Raw genomic sequence first — 16,800 nt, 5'->3', positions numbered from 1 at the left:
CAGTACATCTGCTCCACTGATGGTAAAGTATAGAATAGTTTCTGGAATACAACAGCTTCCATGTTCTTATCACCTTCAGGTTCCTCTGTGACTCTGACAAAGGTTTGCTAAAGTCCACTGAACCATGTTCTGTTTCACTATTGTAAACCGGCTTAGAACTTGATTATTTCAATCATTTACAACTGGAGACAGGAGTGCTAGTTCTTCTGGTCCTTCAAGTCTCAGAGGTTAACCTGAATCTGAGTGATGAAGAACCATCATTGTAGGACAGCAGTGTCCATATCATCAGCAGACAGAGATGACAGAAGTCTTTGTTACTCATGAAAACAGCATCAAACAGAGGAGGTGAACAAAGTCTTCACTGATTTCACATTAATAGTGTAGTTAAACCCTGCAGGAGGTTTCAGGACAGTTCAGTCCTTAAAGGTTAAAGTTAAAGTCACACCTGGATGAATTAAATTTGTTCTCCAGATTTGATCCATTCACTGAGAGAACAGTTACAGCTGCTCTCTGGAACCATTTGATGATTTAACCATTTACTCCAACCCTTAATGCTGAGTGTCAAGCAGAGTGTTTTTGAAACTCCTTTGTTAAGACTCTGGTATGGATTTGAACCAGTGTTAGGGCAGACACTATACCACTATACCACTATGTCACTGAGCTGGTTCTTTAATTATGTTAATCCTGTTTAAGAAATCTCACAATGATTGAAATCAATCCAAGTTTTGATGCTGATTATTTCAATAATGAATCAAGAAAACACAAAGAAACTCACCAACAATGATGATTGGATCACTGAACTCTGTGTAATAAACTGGTGATCCTCTTCTTCCTATGCATCTGTAAACTCCTCTCTGTGAAACTCTGATTTCTCCAATTAAAATTAATTCAGTGTTTTTAACTGTCAGCAGTTCATAGTATTTCTCTCCTCTGTAAAAATCATAACTCCAACCAGATGATGATGAATTCACAGAGCAGGTCAGAGTTTCTCCATTTCCACTTAACCGAGCCTTTGGTTTATCTGGAATAGATTTGCAAACAACAAAAAAACAATTTTTTTTAGAATAAACACATTTACATGCAAAATTAAGACTAGCTTTTAAATACGAATTTAATGTCATAAAACCCATAGAAACGTTTAAACATTTTAAAGAAACATGTTAATATACTTTACATGTTTATAAAGAACGACTGTCGTCTATTTGAACGCATTTAATAACAACAAAGAAAAAATATCAAAACATGTTTCCATTTTTAAAAAGATGAAAAAAATAAAATCAGTTTCATCTTTATAGTATATTAACATCGGTGAGGTCCTTATTGAGCCATCACCAAAAGTGAAGTTTTATGAAGTGTCAATTGTTATTTTTTCATTTCTGAATCCACTGTTGTGTTTCTTGTGTGTTTTTGTGTGTTTGTGTTCTTGATCTTTATGTTTTACATCAAACCATTAAAGTCTTCAGAAATATTTCTGTACCTTTTTTTGTCTCAATGACAAAAACTGTTGATCAACCAGCAGTTTAGATTTTGTTCAGATAAAAACTTTGTGAAGATAAAATTGAACATAAAAGCTTTTTCTCCATCTAAACTTTCTTCTTTTTTTAAAGGAGTGAAGGATGCATGAACAGTTGATGGAGGAGAGTTTTGTTGTTTACAGCTGAGAGTTTATTGTTTTGTTATGACTTTGTTTGGTTTGAAGACATAAACCTACAAACTCTTCTTGATTATAAAATAAAGCATTCTCCTGTAAAAATTGTGTAGTAATGATAGATCTTGTAAAAAATATTTTCTTTGTTTAACTTCATTTTCTTTTAAGTTCTAATGAATTTTTATAATGTTGTGCTTTTTGAATGTTGTAACAAAACTATATTTTACTGAATAATTTTTTGGCCTTATTGGTATTGATTAAACTTATATTTTTGTTTATTTAAAAAATAGTTCACATAGTTAACAGTAGAATGTCTCCAAGCTCTAATGGTCATTTTTGTTAAAGGCAAAAGAAAACAAAAATAATTTTACATTTGGTTAAAAATGACATTCTTACCTGAAACAGATAATTTTAGAGCTTCACTCCAGTTTGTTGAAGAATATGAATCATATGTGGATCTGCTCTTACAGCTGTATTCTCCACTGATGGAAGCTGTGATAGTCCAGTCTTTCCTGTTAGTCCTGTATCTCTGTGACTGAGGAGTTCTCCATTGATACTCCCACTGAACTCCTTCACCTCCCTGAACCTCACATGTCAGAGTGATCGTCTCTCCTCTGAACATCTGAGACCAGCTGGGTTTCTGTGTCACGATGACTTTGTTGGGAACTGATGTGAAAAATAAAAATAAACATAAAATCAAAAATGAAAATATAACATCTGAAAACAATAATTCACAAATCAGAAGATGAATCACTCACAGGTTATGTAAATGTTGACTTCATCACTGGTATCAGAGTAGATGGCTGGTTCTCCTCTAAATCCTCTGCATCTGTAGATTCCTCCTTGTGAGACTCTGATTTCTCCATTTTCTCCACCATTTATTCTGTATTCAGATAAATATGAGGTTCCTCTGAACCACTCATATTTCCAACCAGTAGATTTCTCCACAGAGCAGATCAGTGTCACTCTGTCTCCTACTGACACAGTAGTTGTTGTTCCTGCTGTCAGTTTAGCTTTGCCCGCTGGAATAAGAAAAATAGATGTTTTAGATTTTCATTGAGTAATGCAATCATATTTTATTCCTACAGTAACAAGTTTTATAGCTGTTGTTATGGATTCCCTCTTGTGTTTATGGTTTTGGTTTGGTGGACGTTGACTGTGACTCCTCCTGGTTGTCCTGATCCCTCCTGGGTTCTCATGGAGATGGAGGATTATTGGCTTCTTTTCTTATCGGCTGAGTTTTTGTTATTTGACTTTTTCCCGTGCTTGTGGGGATTTTTTTTGTTATTAAACTTTTTGACCTCCTGGACTTGTTGAGTCCTTACTGCATCTGAATTTCCTACAACCTGCCAGCTTTAACCGCTGTAGGTAGTCATGATGTGTCAGGGAGGATAAAAAAAGACTTTTGAAATATATATATACATATATATATATATATATATATATATATATATATATATATATATATATATATATATATATCTTGTGCTTTTCTTTTTTTCTGCATTGTAACGTTTTTTTTTTCTATAAATCACAGATTCTCACAAAAATCTGAGTTGTTTTTTTTTAACAAAATTCATTTTAAAATGATATTTGAAAAACTCTCAGGTTATAAGTTTGTATCCATGTTTATCTCTTATGCTAACTTTTTTTGTCTTGGAAGTTTTTGTTTTTATGTTTTGATCCTTTCTATAAACCTTTTGAAAAATGGATAAAACAGGTTAGTTTGAAGGTCACATTTGTTACAAAACATGGTGTGTATAAAAGTCAAAGTTCATCAACTTTAAACCAAAAACTCAAGACAAAAACTCACCATCAATGATGATTGGGTCACTGATCTCCATGTAATAACCTGATTCTCTTCTTCCTGTGCATCTGTAAACTCCTCCCCGTGAAACTCTGATTTTTTCATTTGAAATGAATTCAGTGTTTTTAACTGTCAGCAGTTCATCGTTTTTTTCTCCTCTGTAAAAATAATATCTCCAACCAGATGATGATGGATTCACAGAACAGGTCAGAGTTTCTCCACTTCTACTCAGTTGAGCCTTTGGTTTATCTGGAATAGATTTAAAAACATTAGAAACAAATTTTTAAATGGTCAAAACACATTTGAAAGCAAAATCAAGAGAAACGTTAAACTGATGACGCAATGTAAAAAAAAAATAGCAAAAAATGTTTGACTCTTTTTGTTTCCTTTAACCTCATAAGATCTGAACTTTTGTTTGATATTTATATTTTATTTTGTACAAACAGAACCCCAGAGAAGCAGAATGAACTACTTTGTTAATATAACCCAGAATGTGATGTCCATGTATGTGATGTCCTAAGAGGTTACATGTATAGAAATGGATGTAACCTATTTTAATGTTTTTTATGAAAAACAAATAAACTTATAACATCTTTCTATTTAAAATAAATATCCAAACGAATTCAATGTTTCTTGTATATAAAGTGAGTGTCCACATGAGCAATATTATTCTTAGTTATCTTCTCTGTCCCTTGACCTTTGCCCGTTTTCTCGTTGATCCACCTCGCCCTTGTCATTTTGACCTTTTCCTGTATTTCGACGACGTATTATGTCTTGCCCATGCTATACTTCAGTAAAACGTTTGCATATGGATCCAAAAGACTCCGTCCCTGCTTTACAGTTTATTCACCTTTATTATTTTTTCTTTTTTACTCAGTTTTATATTGTGAAATGTTCTTTTACTAAATGTTTCTGATATCATTGTTTGCCTGCCAGTTTTTTTTATTTTATTTAAGCAAATAGTATTTTAGATTTTATAGTAAATTTAATAATGTCTCCAAGCTCCAACTGCCATTTTTTTCAACAGCAGTGAAAGTAAAGAGATTTTTTTTCATTCAGTAAAAAATGACATTCTTACCAGACACAGATAATCTTAAAGCTTCACTCCAGTTTGTTGAAGAATATAAATCATCTGTGGATCTGCTCTTACAGCTGTATTCTCCACTGATGGAAGCTGTGATAGTCTGGCCTGTTTCTGCCCTGATTCTCCAGGATCTCAGTGACTGAGGAGTTCTCCATTGATACTCCCACTGAACTCCTTCTCCTCCCTGAACCTCACATGTCAGAGTGATCGTCTCTCCTCTGAACATCTGAGACCAGCTGGGTTTCTGTCTCACAATGACTTTGTTGGGAACTGTTTCCATCAGAAAGGAAAAATAAACATCAAATTAGCAAGAAAATATAAAATCTGACTAATGACAAGTAATATAATTTATAGAACAAAATTTAAATCACTCACAGGTTAGTTGAATGATGACTTCATCACTTGTTTCAGAGTAGAAGGCTGGTTCTCCTCTAAATCCTCTGCAGCTGTAGATTCCTCCTTGTGAGACTCTGATTTCTCCATTTTCTCCATCATTTATTTTGTCTTCAGATAAATATGAGGTTCTTCTGAACCACTCATATTTCCAACCAGCAGATTTCTCCACAGAGCAGATCAGTGTCACTCTGTCTCCTACTGACACAGTTGTTGTTCCTGCTGTCAGTTTAGCTTTAGGTTTGTCTGATGTTTAACAAACACATTTCAGTTATTATGTATTATGTTACTATTGCATCAGTGATGTCTATAAGTATAGTGTATACATTTAAGCATGGAAAAATAAAATCATAAATAGTTAAACAGATGGATTAGCTTCTTCAGTATGATTACATTTTTTAAATATGAAACATCACAAAAAATGTCAAAAACACAAAGAAATTACCTGAGACATGTATAGAGACATTGTTGCTGCACTTAATATAATCTGAATTCTTCCAGCAACCACAGCACTGATAAACACCACTGTGTTGTTTCTCCAGAGGATTCAATGTGAAATCATCTTGTGTAGCGTTTGATTTAGGTGTCCAATCACTTCTGTTTAATGTGTATCTCCAGTCATCAGTTCTTCCTTCATTCATGTCACAATAGAAAGTTAAAGATTCTCCAGTATAAAAAGTTGACCATTTGGGTTCAACAGTCAACACAGCATCTAGAACAAACACAAACACAAAAACTCTTTCTGCTGGCTAAAAAAACTATCAAACTATAAATTGAAAAAGAATTGGTGTTATGAAAATGAAACATAAAAAACTTGAATGTACAGATTGAAGTACCTCGAGTTTGTCCACTTTGGGTGAATGTAATGAGCACTATGTCACAGAAAGACAAACAGACAAACTTTACTTTATCAGGCTGACATTTTTCTGTTTGAATAACTGACACAAAAGTTTCCATAATTCTACTCACAGATTAACAGCATCTCAAAGAACAGTTTCAGTTCCATCCTCACTCTTAGTTTGTACAAGAATATCCTGATGGAAAAATAGAAAAGAAGAAAATGAGCTTCATAGAAAACAGGAAGTGAGTAGTAAATTATGTATTTATATTTTCTTCTTATAATAAATATACATTTCCTTTTATATTTTTTCTTTTGTCTTTCCTTTGTTGGGAAGTTAGCACAACTAACAAAACTATCTCTTGGCAGTGCAGAAACAGATCAGTGAACTTTCTAAAAATCAATAAATCTGTAATTGATGAAAATGTTTTTCTTTGTTCACTTAAAAGGAAAAAAAATCAACATGTTTTTAATTGATTAATTAAAGAGCAAATACAGACAGATAATCACATTTGATCCTTTTTAGGTCACAGTGACTCCACAGGAAATGGAATTCTTCATTGTGTGAAATACAAAGTGACCTTTCACAATAAAAGCTCTTTCAGCTCATCACTTTGTAGAAGTTATTCCAGTTCACACCTCAGAACCCAAATCCCCTCAAATCTGTAAAAACTACAACACATTACAAGAACTCACAAAGAAATTAAATTAAAGACAAAAAAAAAACATTTTTCAGAAGTCTCAAGAACACTACACAGAAAATAAAAAGCATCAACTTAAAGTAATCAAATCAATTTGAAATTTGAAGAAGAAATGAGATAAGGATCAAATTGATGAGAGACTTACAGTTCTAAAGTAAAACTGTTCAACTCAGATGAGTTCTAAGATTTGACCTAAAGGGGCCATTCCATGAAAAATCGACTTTTTGAGCTTTTAAGTGTATTATAAAGTTCATTCCTCACTAAACAACCCAAAGTGGTGTTTTGATCCATTCCTGCATTTCTGAGTAATCCTCTAAAAACCTGCGCTCTGAGCACCAGCCCCTCCCAACCCACGTGTTCTCAAGAGCTGATGTCACAAAGTGAGAACCACCCCTCATAGCAAGAGACTGTACTGCCAACACCGCCCCCAGGCTAACACAGACACCCACTTTCTGTGCAAAGCTAGCAGTGATCAGCTAGACGAGCTTCATGAGCTCCATCAGCTCGTACACAGTCATGCAGAGGCCGCCTGTCTGAGCTGTATGTGTTGTGATTCAGTACAGCGATGACCAAGAAACACTCACTCGATTTAGTGTTTAAACTTTGTGTGGTGGCATGCACCAAAGAACATTCTGGTGAGGAATCTGCACCACATTTAAGGTGGATCCAGAACTTATGTGAGAATGGCACAAGCAGACAGGTGATATTGGAAAGACGGCTGCAGAAAACTTAGCTAAGCAGGTAATTTCCTGGTGAAAGTGCAAAGAAGAGCGACGAATTAGAGGAACTGGTTTGAATATGGATTACTGAGGTTTTAGGAAAACTCTTCCTGAAGGCTCCCACGACAAAAGACAAAAAGGAGTCTCCAGGAACATGATCCACATGAAAGCAAAGAGGATTTTTGATACAGAGATTGAAGATGTTTCAAACAGAAAAGAAACATTCACAGCCAGTGAGAATGAAACAAAATACAATGTTCTCATCATTTCAATAAATCCTGACGTCGTCTGCATTTTTGACTGAGTTTCACAGCAAGATGAAACCATTAACCATCACCATTCAGTCTGTGATTGAAGAAACGCCTCGACTACTTGGAGCAGAAGAAACAACATGCACATCCATATTAAATTATTATTAGTTTTTAAATTAAAACTGTAAATTGAGGACTAAAAGTGAAGAATAAGAGAAACAAAAACAAAAGTTGAAAATACAAAACAGAAGTTGTTACAGATAAGCTCTTTTAAACAGATAAACTGTTTTTTATTTAAGTTTCAAATATATTAAGATTAAAAAAAGAAGTTAATCCAAATTTCAATACTTCTTTCAAGTTTACAATATTTATTTTCTAGTTTGAAACAGTTTTCTCCAAATTTTCAAGTTTGTATTTATTTATAAAAATTTACAATCTGCGTTTTCTGTCACTTTACCCTGATTTGACCTCCATCATTTTCAACATTCTGCTGCAGACTCTGTCCTCTCCTTGAAGCAAGCAGACACGTTTTGTTCACCAGACTCTAAAAAGTGACTCTAGCTGAAAGTGTTTGTTGTGTGTTCTGACCTCTTGTGGTGAACCTGGAAAATTGACCTTTCATGTTAACCCCTGTGCTATCCTAAACATGTTTACATTAAAAGTGGGGTCATCTGGACCCCACAAGACAGAGCTCTGAACTACTTTTTTTCAAGGATTTTTGATTTTCACTGGTGTTCATGACAGACATGAAATCCTGTCACCTTCATCCACATTTATCATGGGATGGAGAACACGTCAATGTAAGGATTGGGTCATTTGGGCCCCATAAGATAGCACAAGGATTAAGGGTCACACTGAGCCTCTAATCATACATTCACAATGAACGTGATTCACGCGGTCATCAAATTCACTACTTGCCGCCTGCTGGAGCTTACGGTGTGGCTAATGTTTTTAGAGTGATCGCTACATGGAGCAGCATCTGTGGACATCTCACTTGGAATGTATGGAAGACACAGATGATGTTGAGAAATAAGATTTATTTATTGTGAAGAGTTCTTCAAAAACATTGGTTACACGTCTACATGTCTGGGTTTATGTGGTCATTCAAAGATTTTCCCGGTATTGGGAGCTTCTATCTCACTCCAGGGAATGTCTTTTGTATGACAGCTGCTTCCACGGTGTTTCTGTGACTCTTCGACTGAGTGTGGAGGATCAATGTCTCGCATAAACTTTCTATTGCCTTGATGAAAATAAGAAAAATATCACAAAGTTCAGGAGTCCTGAGCGGGAGTTGTCCGCACACCACTGGCTCCCACGAGGCTGGCTGCAGCCAAAGAGCTGGCACAGGGTGGATTAGGCTGGCGATCTATCCAGAGTGTATCCTTCCTTCACCCAACAGTAGGTGGGATGAGCTCTGGCAACCACATAGGCCCAGCGGGTAAATGAAATAGATGGAAGTTCAAAAAACAAACGCTCGCATTGGATTAGTATTATACCCGCTAATCGAGTTACTGGAAACATCACGTGCCAAAAGCGGAGTTCCTGATTGGACGATGCATCGTGGCAACCTGCCAAAATTGACATATTTGAACTCTGTTAGCGCCGCTTAAATTGCACTGCTGCCAGACTGCTGTGCTGCCCTGTCACTTAAATCACATTGTGAGACTTCAGATCGACTCAATTTGCTTCTGTCCCATTGACCTAACATTGAAACTGTCCGCCTCTGCCACACGAATCGCTGTATTTCAAAGAAAGGGAACTGGTAGACTGAGCAGAGCACAGTGCAAAAACTATGAAAATAGTAAAGCAACTCCTAAAATTTTGATAAAAAGGCATATAATAAGTGTTTTTATTACTGTCACTTTATCTTATGTAAGAGTATTCTGATGAGTGTAATTTTTCTTTCTCTTTAGTTTTTATTGTCATTTGTTTGTTTTTTTGAAAATAAAATAACCAAATATCAGCTGCTTTTTCTTATCAGATTAAACAATGTAGGAAGCAGCTCTAGTGACTATAATTCTATGTTTATGACAGTAATCCTACGGTTTTCTAACTGTAGTTCTCCAAAGATCCACTGGACCAAACTCTCTCTCTGACATCAAGATCCTGCTCAGCGACAAGACAGTAACTATCAAAGACAATTACAGTAAACTGTTCTTCCTCATTCAGAGTCTTCACTCGCTGTTAAACCATCAGTTCATGACTTCATTCATTTATGCTAAAAGTCAAAAGCAAAAAAAAATAATTTTCATTCTGGGTATTCATTTTTGCTTTTATAAATAGAGGTTTTTCTTTTCTTTGTCTCCCTCAAACAATAAAACTCATTGGATTTAAAATCCTGTCTAACATTTTTGCAAAAAAAATATTAAAAACTTTGATGATAAATATTAGTTCTGGCTCAATTTAGGTTAAATCTGCTGTTGGTGAACACTTTCTCACTAAAATGCTTCAAGAAAAGATCAAACATGTTTGTGATCTTCCTGATATTTAATTTATGAAAACCAAACATAAAATATGACGCCAGTTAAAATGTTTCATCTTGTATTTTAAAGATAAATAATTATTATAGTTTGAGGAAATAAAAATGTCAAATCTACAGTAAAATAAGCATTTACAGATACTAATAACCATGTCATACTCACTCTGTTATTGTGATCAGTTCTGGGAATTCTTCATCCTCCTCGTCTCATCAAACAGCAGAAATGTTCGTTCTTCATCTTCAAAAACTAAAATGAGCTCCAGGAACCAAAAGCATACGATGTTGTTTAGGCAGAAACTTCTGCATTTAGTGGCTCAGTTCTGGTCTGTGTGAGGTCACAGGTTTAAATACAGGAAATGACAGAGAAAAACTGTCAATGTGTGGTGAAGCTCAAATGCAGCCAGAATAACCTTCCTGCTTATGATTCTGAGGTGCAAATGGTGGATATGTTGAAGTTTTTGGTACCACTTTCTCCAAAGGCAGCAAACAGGAGTATCACAGCTAAAAAGATTAATCTGTTTCTCTGTTTTCATGAAAAGTAAAATCACTCAAAACTAGAACCTTCTTGAGTCTTTTATTAGTGAAGGATTGACAGTTTTCTCACCAGCTCTGTCACTGTGTGGTTTGGTAATGCAACTATGAATAAAAAAGAAAAAAAGTTCAGTGGTTCTTTTTGTGTGCAGGTTACTGTGACCTATCAGTCCAAGAGAACATTTATAAATCCAGATTTTTAAGAAGACTTTTCTAGATTATCAGTGATTCCTGATACACCACAGACGTTTGACCTCAAGGAAACAATACTGATCTTTTTAATGCTCTAAATTACATATTGGAAGAACTGTGATAACTTTAAAAAAAAAGGTACATTAAAAAACTTAAGACATGAGTTGTATTTTTTCAGTTAATTAATTTACAGCTTTACAATATTTATAAGGAGTTTTATGGAGTCCATGTTTATCTTTAGGCTTGTGTTTTATTTTAATGTTGACTCTGAATCTGAGCTCTTAGCTGATGTGGTTTTTATTCTGCAAATGGGAAATAAACTGAGCTAAACTGATGATTCTCACAAGAATAATTACTGTTCTTTAGCTTATTTTCTTAAAAAAACAATAAAGGAAGTCATTGTAGTTCTAACTTTTAGGATTAAAGTGAAGAAAATGAATAAACTTGATCATCCGTTCTTCCAGAGAAACCAGGTTAAAACCAGAGTGTTGGTTAAAAACAGAGAAACTCTGACCAGCATTGAGGAAATTCATTTGTGTTTTTAACCACACTCACTAAGTCACTCCACCGAGCGGCCTGGTTCATTCATCTGCTGTAGAAACTAAAGACTGAAAACATTTACACCTCATAAAAGTCCATCAAAAAGATCAGAAATCAACATTTATCATTAAAGAAAATAATAACTTTACTGTTGGTGATAAAGACCACTGAAGATGAACTGCAGGAGCTGATGATGAGATAAAGAAGAGGAACGAAATAAGAGGAAGAAATCATTATTCTCAGAAGAGTAGTTTATGTTTTTAAGTTTTTTTTCTATGAAATAAAATTAATTCAACATCTGAATGGAAAAAAATCACCAAAATAATCATTTCAGTTCTTCTTTAAATGTCACTAATTTTAATGTTCACCATACAAAAATACACATTTATACTATATAAACATGTATACTATATATATTTATACTATAGAAACATGTATATTAATGTACATTTATGTTTAAAGATGAACTGCAGCAGTTGATGGTGAGATGAAGAAGAGGAAGAGTGTGATGAACAGATCAGCTCACAGCAACACATCAGAGAGAAGCAGGAAACTGAACCAGACCACAGCAGTGTGAACCATGAGTTTAGGTCTCCATGGTAACAAACACTATTGTATTGCTTCTTCAGTTTACTGAGTCTGATGGTGTTTACTGTAAACATTAACTGGTCAGATGTCAAACCAGTAAAATGACTTTAAATACATTTATACTTTCATGAATCAAATCAATGAAAAGGAGCTCCACTCCTACATTTCTGCTGCTGCACAGAAGATCTGCTGTTCTGAAAAACAGAAGTTCAAACAAACATTCTTTAATTTTAGATTCTGGTTCAGAGTTCTGGACGTTTCCTTCCTTTTCACACATGTTAAGGAGAGTTGCAGCAGCTTTGACAGCAGCACTAGTTTCTCACACTTCCATATCTGTCCACAGCAGACTCTCATGTCCTGAGTTTAATAAATGTTCATCATATAACAGAAGTTCAGTCGATTAAAACGTGTTTTTCAGTGGAAAATGTCTTGACTGCATAGTGGTGCATTCACACAGAACGCTGCCGAGGCGTCAAATTCACGTCTCTTCTGACGCCTGTCACATTTACTGCTTTAACGCCTTGGCGCCCCGGCTGCAGACCGACCGCCGAACAACTTCACGTTAACCACATCATGGAAAACATGGATGATGAGCGAGTAGCTTGTGGACACATGTTTTTTTGAAACTGGGGGCTGCACTGTGGTGTAGTGGTTAGTGCTCTCACCTCACAGAAAGAACGCTCTGGTTCAAACCCTGAGTGGAACTTTTCTGTGTGAAGTTTGTGTGTTCTCTTAGTGCAGATGTGGGTTTTCTCCAGACACTCCAGTTTCTTCCTACAGTCAGAAAAAATGCTTTATACGTTGATTTTTGTTTGTAAATTCTCCCTAGGTGTGCACGTGAATGTGTGAGGTTCTGCAACAGACTGGTGACCTGGTCAGGAGTACCCCAAATGCATCCATTTTTTTTATCTATCTATCGATCTATCTCTGTTTGCAAGAACGAAAATGAGTGACAGTAGTGGGAAAAGAAACAAAATATGAAACCATTTGACTTTTATTGATTAAAACAAATACTATAGAGTCTGCAGGAAAATAATTCCATATAAAACCGGATCCACAACCAGACTCCTGATAATCTTCTCCAAAACAGTGAAGATCATTACTAACACAAGAAACCAGATCAGCTCCTTAAACCTAAAAACACTCAGTAATGTAAATGCCACACTTTAAGGTAAAGTTTTATTTATTTTCAGCATTTGCACATTTTACTTTTATTATGAATTGTGGTTCCAGTGTTTTGTGTCAGACTGTCAATGTTTTTGACTAGTGGTGTGACGTATTGAGGTCTTGTTTCCATCGGTCACGTGATTTGGAGTCTACTCAAATCACTACTGAGCGACATTTCTGGTTAAAAGACATAGAAGGAGGTATCAAGATGGACATCTCTACCTGTCGGTCGATCTCTGGACTGGAGAGAGACAAACTCCATCAATGAGGACAAAACTGAACGCCTGCTGGCTTGCTTGTCCTGCACTCCCCAGCAGATGGCGCCAGAGGCAACCACCTACAAAAGACAGGTAATGCAGTCAATTGTAAATTTGTATACATGTATTTTATGTTTGTATTTAACATATACTTTCATGTTTGTGTGTAATTATTTGCTGCTAAATAGAACTAAATTCTCCAAATATTAATAAAATGTTCATGACAGTAAATTAAATATTTGAAATCTTGTTCTCTTTATAAAAGTTTGGAGAAAAAACTTTAAAATCCTTAAAAATGTAAAAAATATTAAATGAGTCTTAGAATGTGTGTCATTAATCGTAGTTTGATTGTAATATAAAGTGTGTTTAGATTTCTGTTCTCCTACTGATGCACTAAAAACTAAAGACACCACTAGAGGGCGCTTAGCTCCCTCCAGGGATGAGACAGAGACAAACCCTACATTTTACAGTGAAGCTGTTCTAGTGTGTTCTTTTCTTTGTTCTTACAAACGGACCCACCCCAAAACTCACTGAGCTGCCAGACATGAGATTGTTGGACTTCTGTTCAAGTTCTTGATCACAATTTTCTGATAAAAATACATTAAACTGTGGAATATGTGGGAATTTGAGGTAATTGTTTGAAATGATTGATCCTTTTGATATAAAAAACACAAAATGAAAGATAAACAGATATAAACTCCATCATTTTCCTGTGTTTTCTCTGAACAGAGAGATCAGAGTCATCCTGCCACACCAGGTTCCTGTTCCAGAAAGCTGTTAACTCACCATCTAGGAAACCCTCACCTTCAGGTTGATCAACTCCTCACCTTCCCACGCTGAGTATGTCTGTTCCAAAAACACTTGGATGAGATTTCAGTTCATGAAATTTGATATGTAAGATTTTTGATATGATTTGTTTCAAGCAATCAAACAAAATACTAAAAGAACATAAAACAAAAAAAGATAAAGATCTATACATAGATAGATAAAACTTAAGCATGATTTGATTAGAAAATAAATAAAAATAAAAATGGTAATAGATACATATCCATATAGAGAGGGGTTTAGAGAAAAAAAGAAGATGGCAGCAGAATCGTAAAACAACCAGGTCTGAATAGTAAACTGGAATGGGCGGGGCCTGTCTACACACACACACTGTAGTTACACACATACCTGTTGACCAAAATAGTCTCCACATTTAAACTGGTCAAGATGTACACAATACAACTTCCACTGTAGCTCACACATTTAATCATACAAACCGACACAAATAAAGTCTTTCATTCTGTCACACAAACTATTAGTGCGAAGGTGAGTGTTTATGATGTGCAAATGTGGATGATGATGGAATTTACACAGGGGGAGAACCATCAGGCCATCCCCACGCCGAGACCCCCCACTGGGGCAGCAGCAGCAGCCCGGACCCTGCAGCACCCGCCATGGGGCTGCAGAGAGAATTTGCCCGCCAAGCTATCCCGCCAAACACCCAGACCAGGGCATCCGGGACCACCGCAGAGGCCCCCCACACCCGAGAGCAGGAAGGCACGGGAACACTGAGAGTTCCGGCCCCAGCCCAGCCAGAAGAGCTCTCCAACCCCAGCAGAGCAGCCCACCACCACCCACTCGCTCCCATATTCCAGACAACCGCCCGCCCCCGCCACGAAAGGTCCAGGGCGAGCAAGGCAGGGACCGGCAACCCCCGCCCAGGAGAGGGGCATCCAAGAGAATCGGGGGTCCCGGAGGAGAGATGTAAACAAGACCCGACCAGACACACCCACCGGTGGAGTTTTTGGAGAGGCCCAGTTCTCAAGTGCAAGGACCAGAACCCAAACCCCCGAGACCTGGACACCCCGCATCTTCGATGTAGTTGGATCCCCTGCTCTAGATCTTAAATCTCGGGGATCCCTCTCATGGCGTCGAAAGGAGACCGCTGGGCCCAGGAGACCAGCACCTAAGAGACTAGACCACCAGGCCGAGGGTTCCCACTCCCCCCAGCCAGGGATGGGGTAGGGGACAGAAGGTCGAAGGTCCACCTTCCTTGTGTGATGTATTCGTGTTTGCTTGTTAGAGTGTATATTTTTGGTGTTAGAGGTGTGTGTACTAAAGTGTGCAGTTAAAATTGATGAGTAGGGCATTGACCGGACATCTCCTGATTGCTCGCAGAGACGCCCCATCCCCCTCCCACCAACGGCCCTACATGTCTATGGTGCGGTTAAAATTGGCGGGAGGGGCACGGAGAGGACATCAAATGTTTGCTGGCAGTGATGGGACATGTTTTTTTGTTTGTTAATAATTTTGTTCAAGTTATTTTATTAAAGTTTTAAACTCGGTCTCTTGGGATTATCATCCAGTTAATACATGAATATGATGGAATTACCCATCAGCCTCTGGATTTCTCTGCATTTTCTCTCTATTTAACTGTACAGAGGTCAAAACATCTCAACGTCCTACAAAATTAAGACAACAAACATGCACTAAAAAACAGTTTAATGCAAATAAAAACACAAAAACATTGTAACAATGTAAGAACAAGAAGACACTTCAGTGATTTGACCACACGGTGGCGCTGACGGCTGGATGACAAATGGTCAAACGCTTGAACACCGCTCACGTCTTCTTACTTTATACACTAAAAGAACCAGAAAGATTAAAAAATAATAATAGTAATATACAGTTTTATCTATTTAAAGCATTCGTTAAAAAGGGAACTAACTCTTCTCCTCTCCTGGGATTGTTTACATTAAAAGTGGGGTCATCTGGACCACACGAGACAGTGCGCTGAACTTTTTTTTCAATGATTGTGGATATTTACTGGTGTCCAATGACAGATATGAAGTCTTGTCCACCTTTGTCATGGAAGGGCTAACACCTCATTGTAAGGGTGGGGTCATCTGGACCATATAAGAGAGCACATAAAATATTCTATGTGATCATCCTCAGTCAAGGTGAGAACTTTCATCACCAAGAATAATTTCAACAACACACAATCTGCCCTTTTTGATACTTAAATAGAAAATCTCACCAAATTCACCAAAATTTTGACTTTATTTTTAAAAGATGAAGTTTCATGCTGATTGTAAAGCAGTTTTTGTGAGTCACAATTACTGTTTTTGTGATGCTAAACAGTTGATCCTTAAATGAAACACAGACAGACGCTGCAAAGCTGCATGTATCATGTTTTAGACTATGTACATTTAACACATAAAATAGCATAAAATAAAAAAAGCATAGAATACTGTGAAGTATTTTACAGTATACTGTACAAAAACTTTTTGAAGAATAAAATACATTTTTATGATCCAAGAAACACAAACACAATCATAAATACAAACATTAGGAACGTTAGGCTTCATGCAGTTCGCTGAATTTAACATTTGTGTAATTTTCTGAAAAAATGTTTTTCAAAGCTACAAAAAATAAATAAAAAATGAAAATAAACTATCAAGAAAATCTTTTAAGAAATGTATAGTTCATGCATTAATAAAATAAACAGATTTTTTTAACTACATAAAATGTATTTTCTTAGCAAAAGCATCTTCTTTAGCAGATCTTATTCTGAAATAATGATCATGGAGTGTTCTTCTAAAGATCTTACCTCATTCACT

General features: G+C 36.2%; 1 protein-coding gene and 2 long non-coding RNA genes across 4 annotated transcripts in view; 1 reads left to right on the top strand and 2 right to left on the bottom strand.

Annotated features, from left to right (window-relative positions):
- Positions 1–1,797: 1,797 nt before the first annotated feature.
- Positions 1,798–3,492, bottom strand: LOC112156287 (leukocyte immunoglobulin-like receptor subfamily B member 1). Its single transcript, XM_024288519.2, has 3 exons — positions 3,462–3,492; positions 2,407–2,670; positions 1,798–2,314 (listed from the first exon to the last, which is right to left on the bottom strand). Exons 1-3 carry the CDS (start codon positions 3,490–3,492, stop codon positions 2,016–2,018), a joined length of 594 nt encoding a protein of 197 aa, XP_024144287.2. The 3' UTR covers positions 1,798–2,015.
- Positions 3,493–5,503: 2,011 nt separating this feature from the next.
- On the bottom strand, positions 5,504–5,966 carry LOC118600028. The gene is made up of 3 exons (XR_004949595.1): positions 5,902–5,966; positions 5,769–5,804; positions 5,504–5,644 (listed from the first exon to the last, which is right to left on the bottom strand). It is a non-coding gene; the product is annotated as an uncharacterized LOC118600028 (long non-coding RNA).
- A 7,077-nt stretch (positions 5,967–13,043) lies between these two features.
- Positions 13,044–16,800, top strand: part of LOC118600027 — an 8,425-nt gene continuing 4,668 nt past the window's right edge. The window contains exons 1-2 of one of the 2 annotated variants that reach the window (XR_004949594.1): positions 13,044–13,288; positions 13,925–14,035. This is a non-coding gene — a long non-coding RNA (uncharacterized LOC118600027). Of the gene's footprint in view, positions 13,289–13,350; positions 14,036–16,800 lie in introns of those variants that run through there. The other variant, XR_004949593.1, reaches the window with a different exon arrangement.

This window comes from Oryzias melastigma, linkage group LG18 (genome assembly GCF_002922805.2).
Source record: "Oryzias melastigma strain HK-1 linkage group LG18, ASM292280v2, whole genome shotgun sequence".
NCBI classification, from domain to species: Eukaryota; Metazoa; Chordata; class Actinopteri; order Beloniformes; family Adrianichthyidae; genus Oryzias; species Oryzias melastigma.
This window is presented reverse-complemented; position numbering and strand designations above follow the sequence as displayed.

Excerpts from the sequence above, each read along its gene's own strand:
- LOC112156287 (XM_024288519.2), bottom strand. The coding sequence starts at position 3,492 with ATGGAGATCAGTGACCCAATCATCATTGATG. Across the intron at positions 2,671-3,461 it reads TGACCCAATCATCATTGATG|CGGGCAAAGCTAAACTGACA; the intron begins GTGAGTTTTTGT and ends TTCTTATTCCAG. Across the intron at positions 2,315-2,406 it reads AGTCAACATTTACATAACCT|TTCCCAACAAAGTCATCGTG; the intron begins GTGAGTGATTCA and ends TTTTCACATCAG.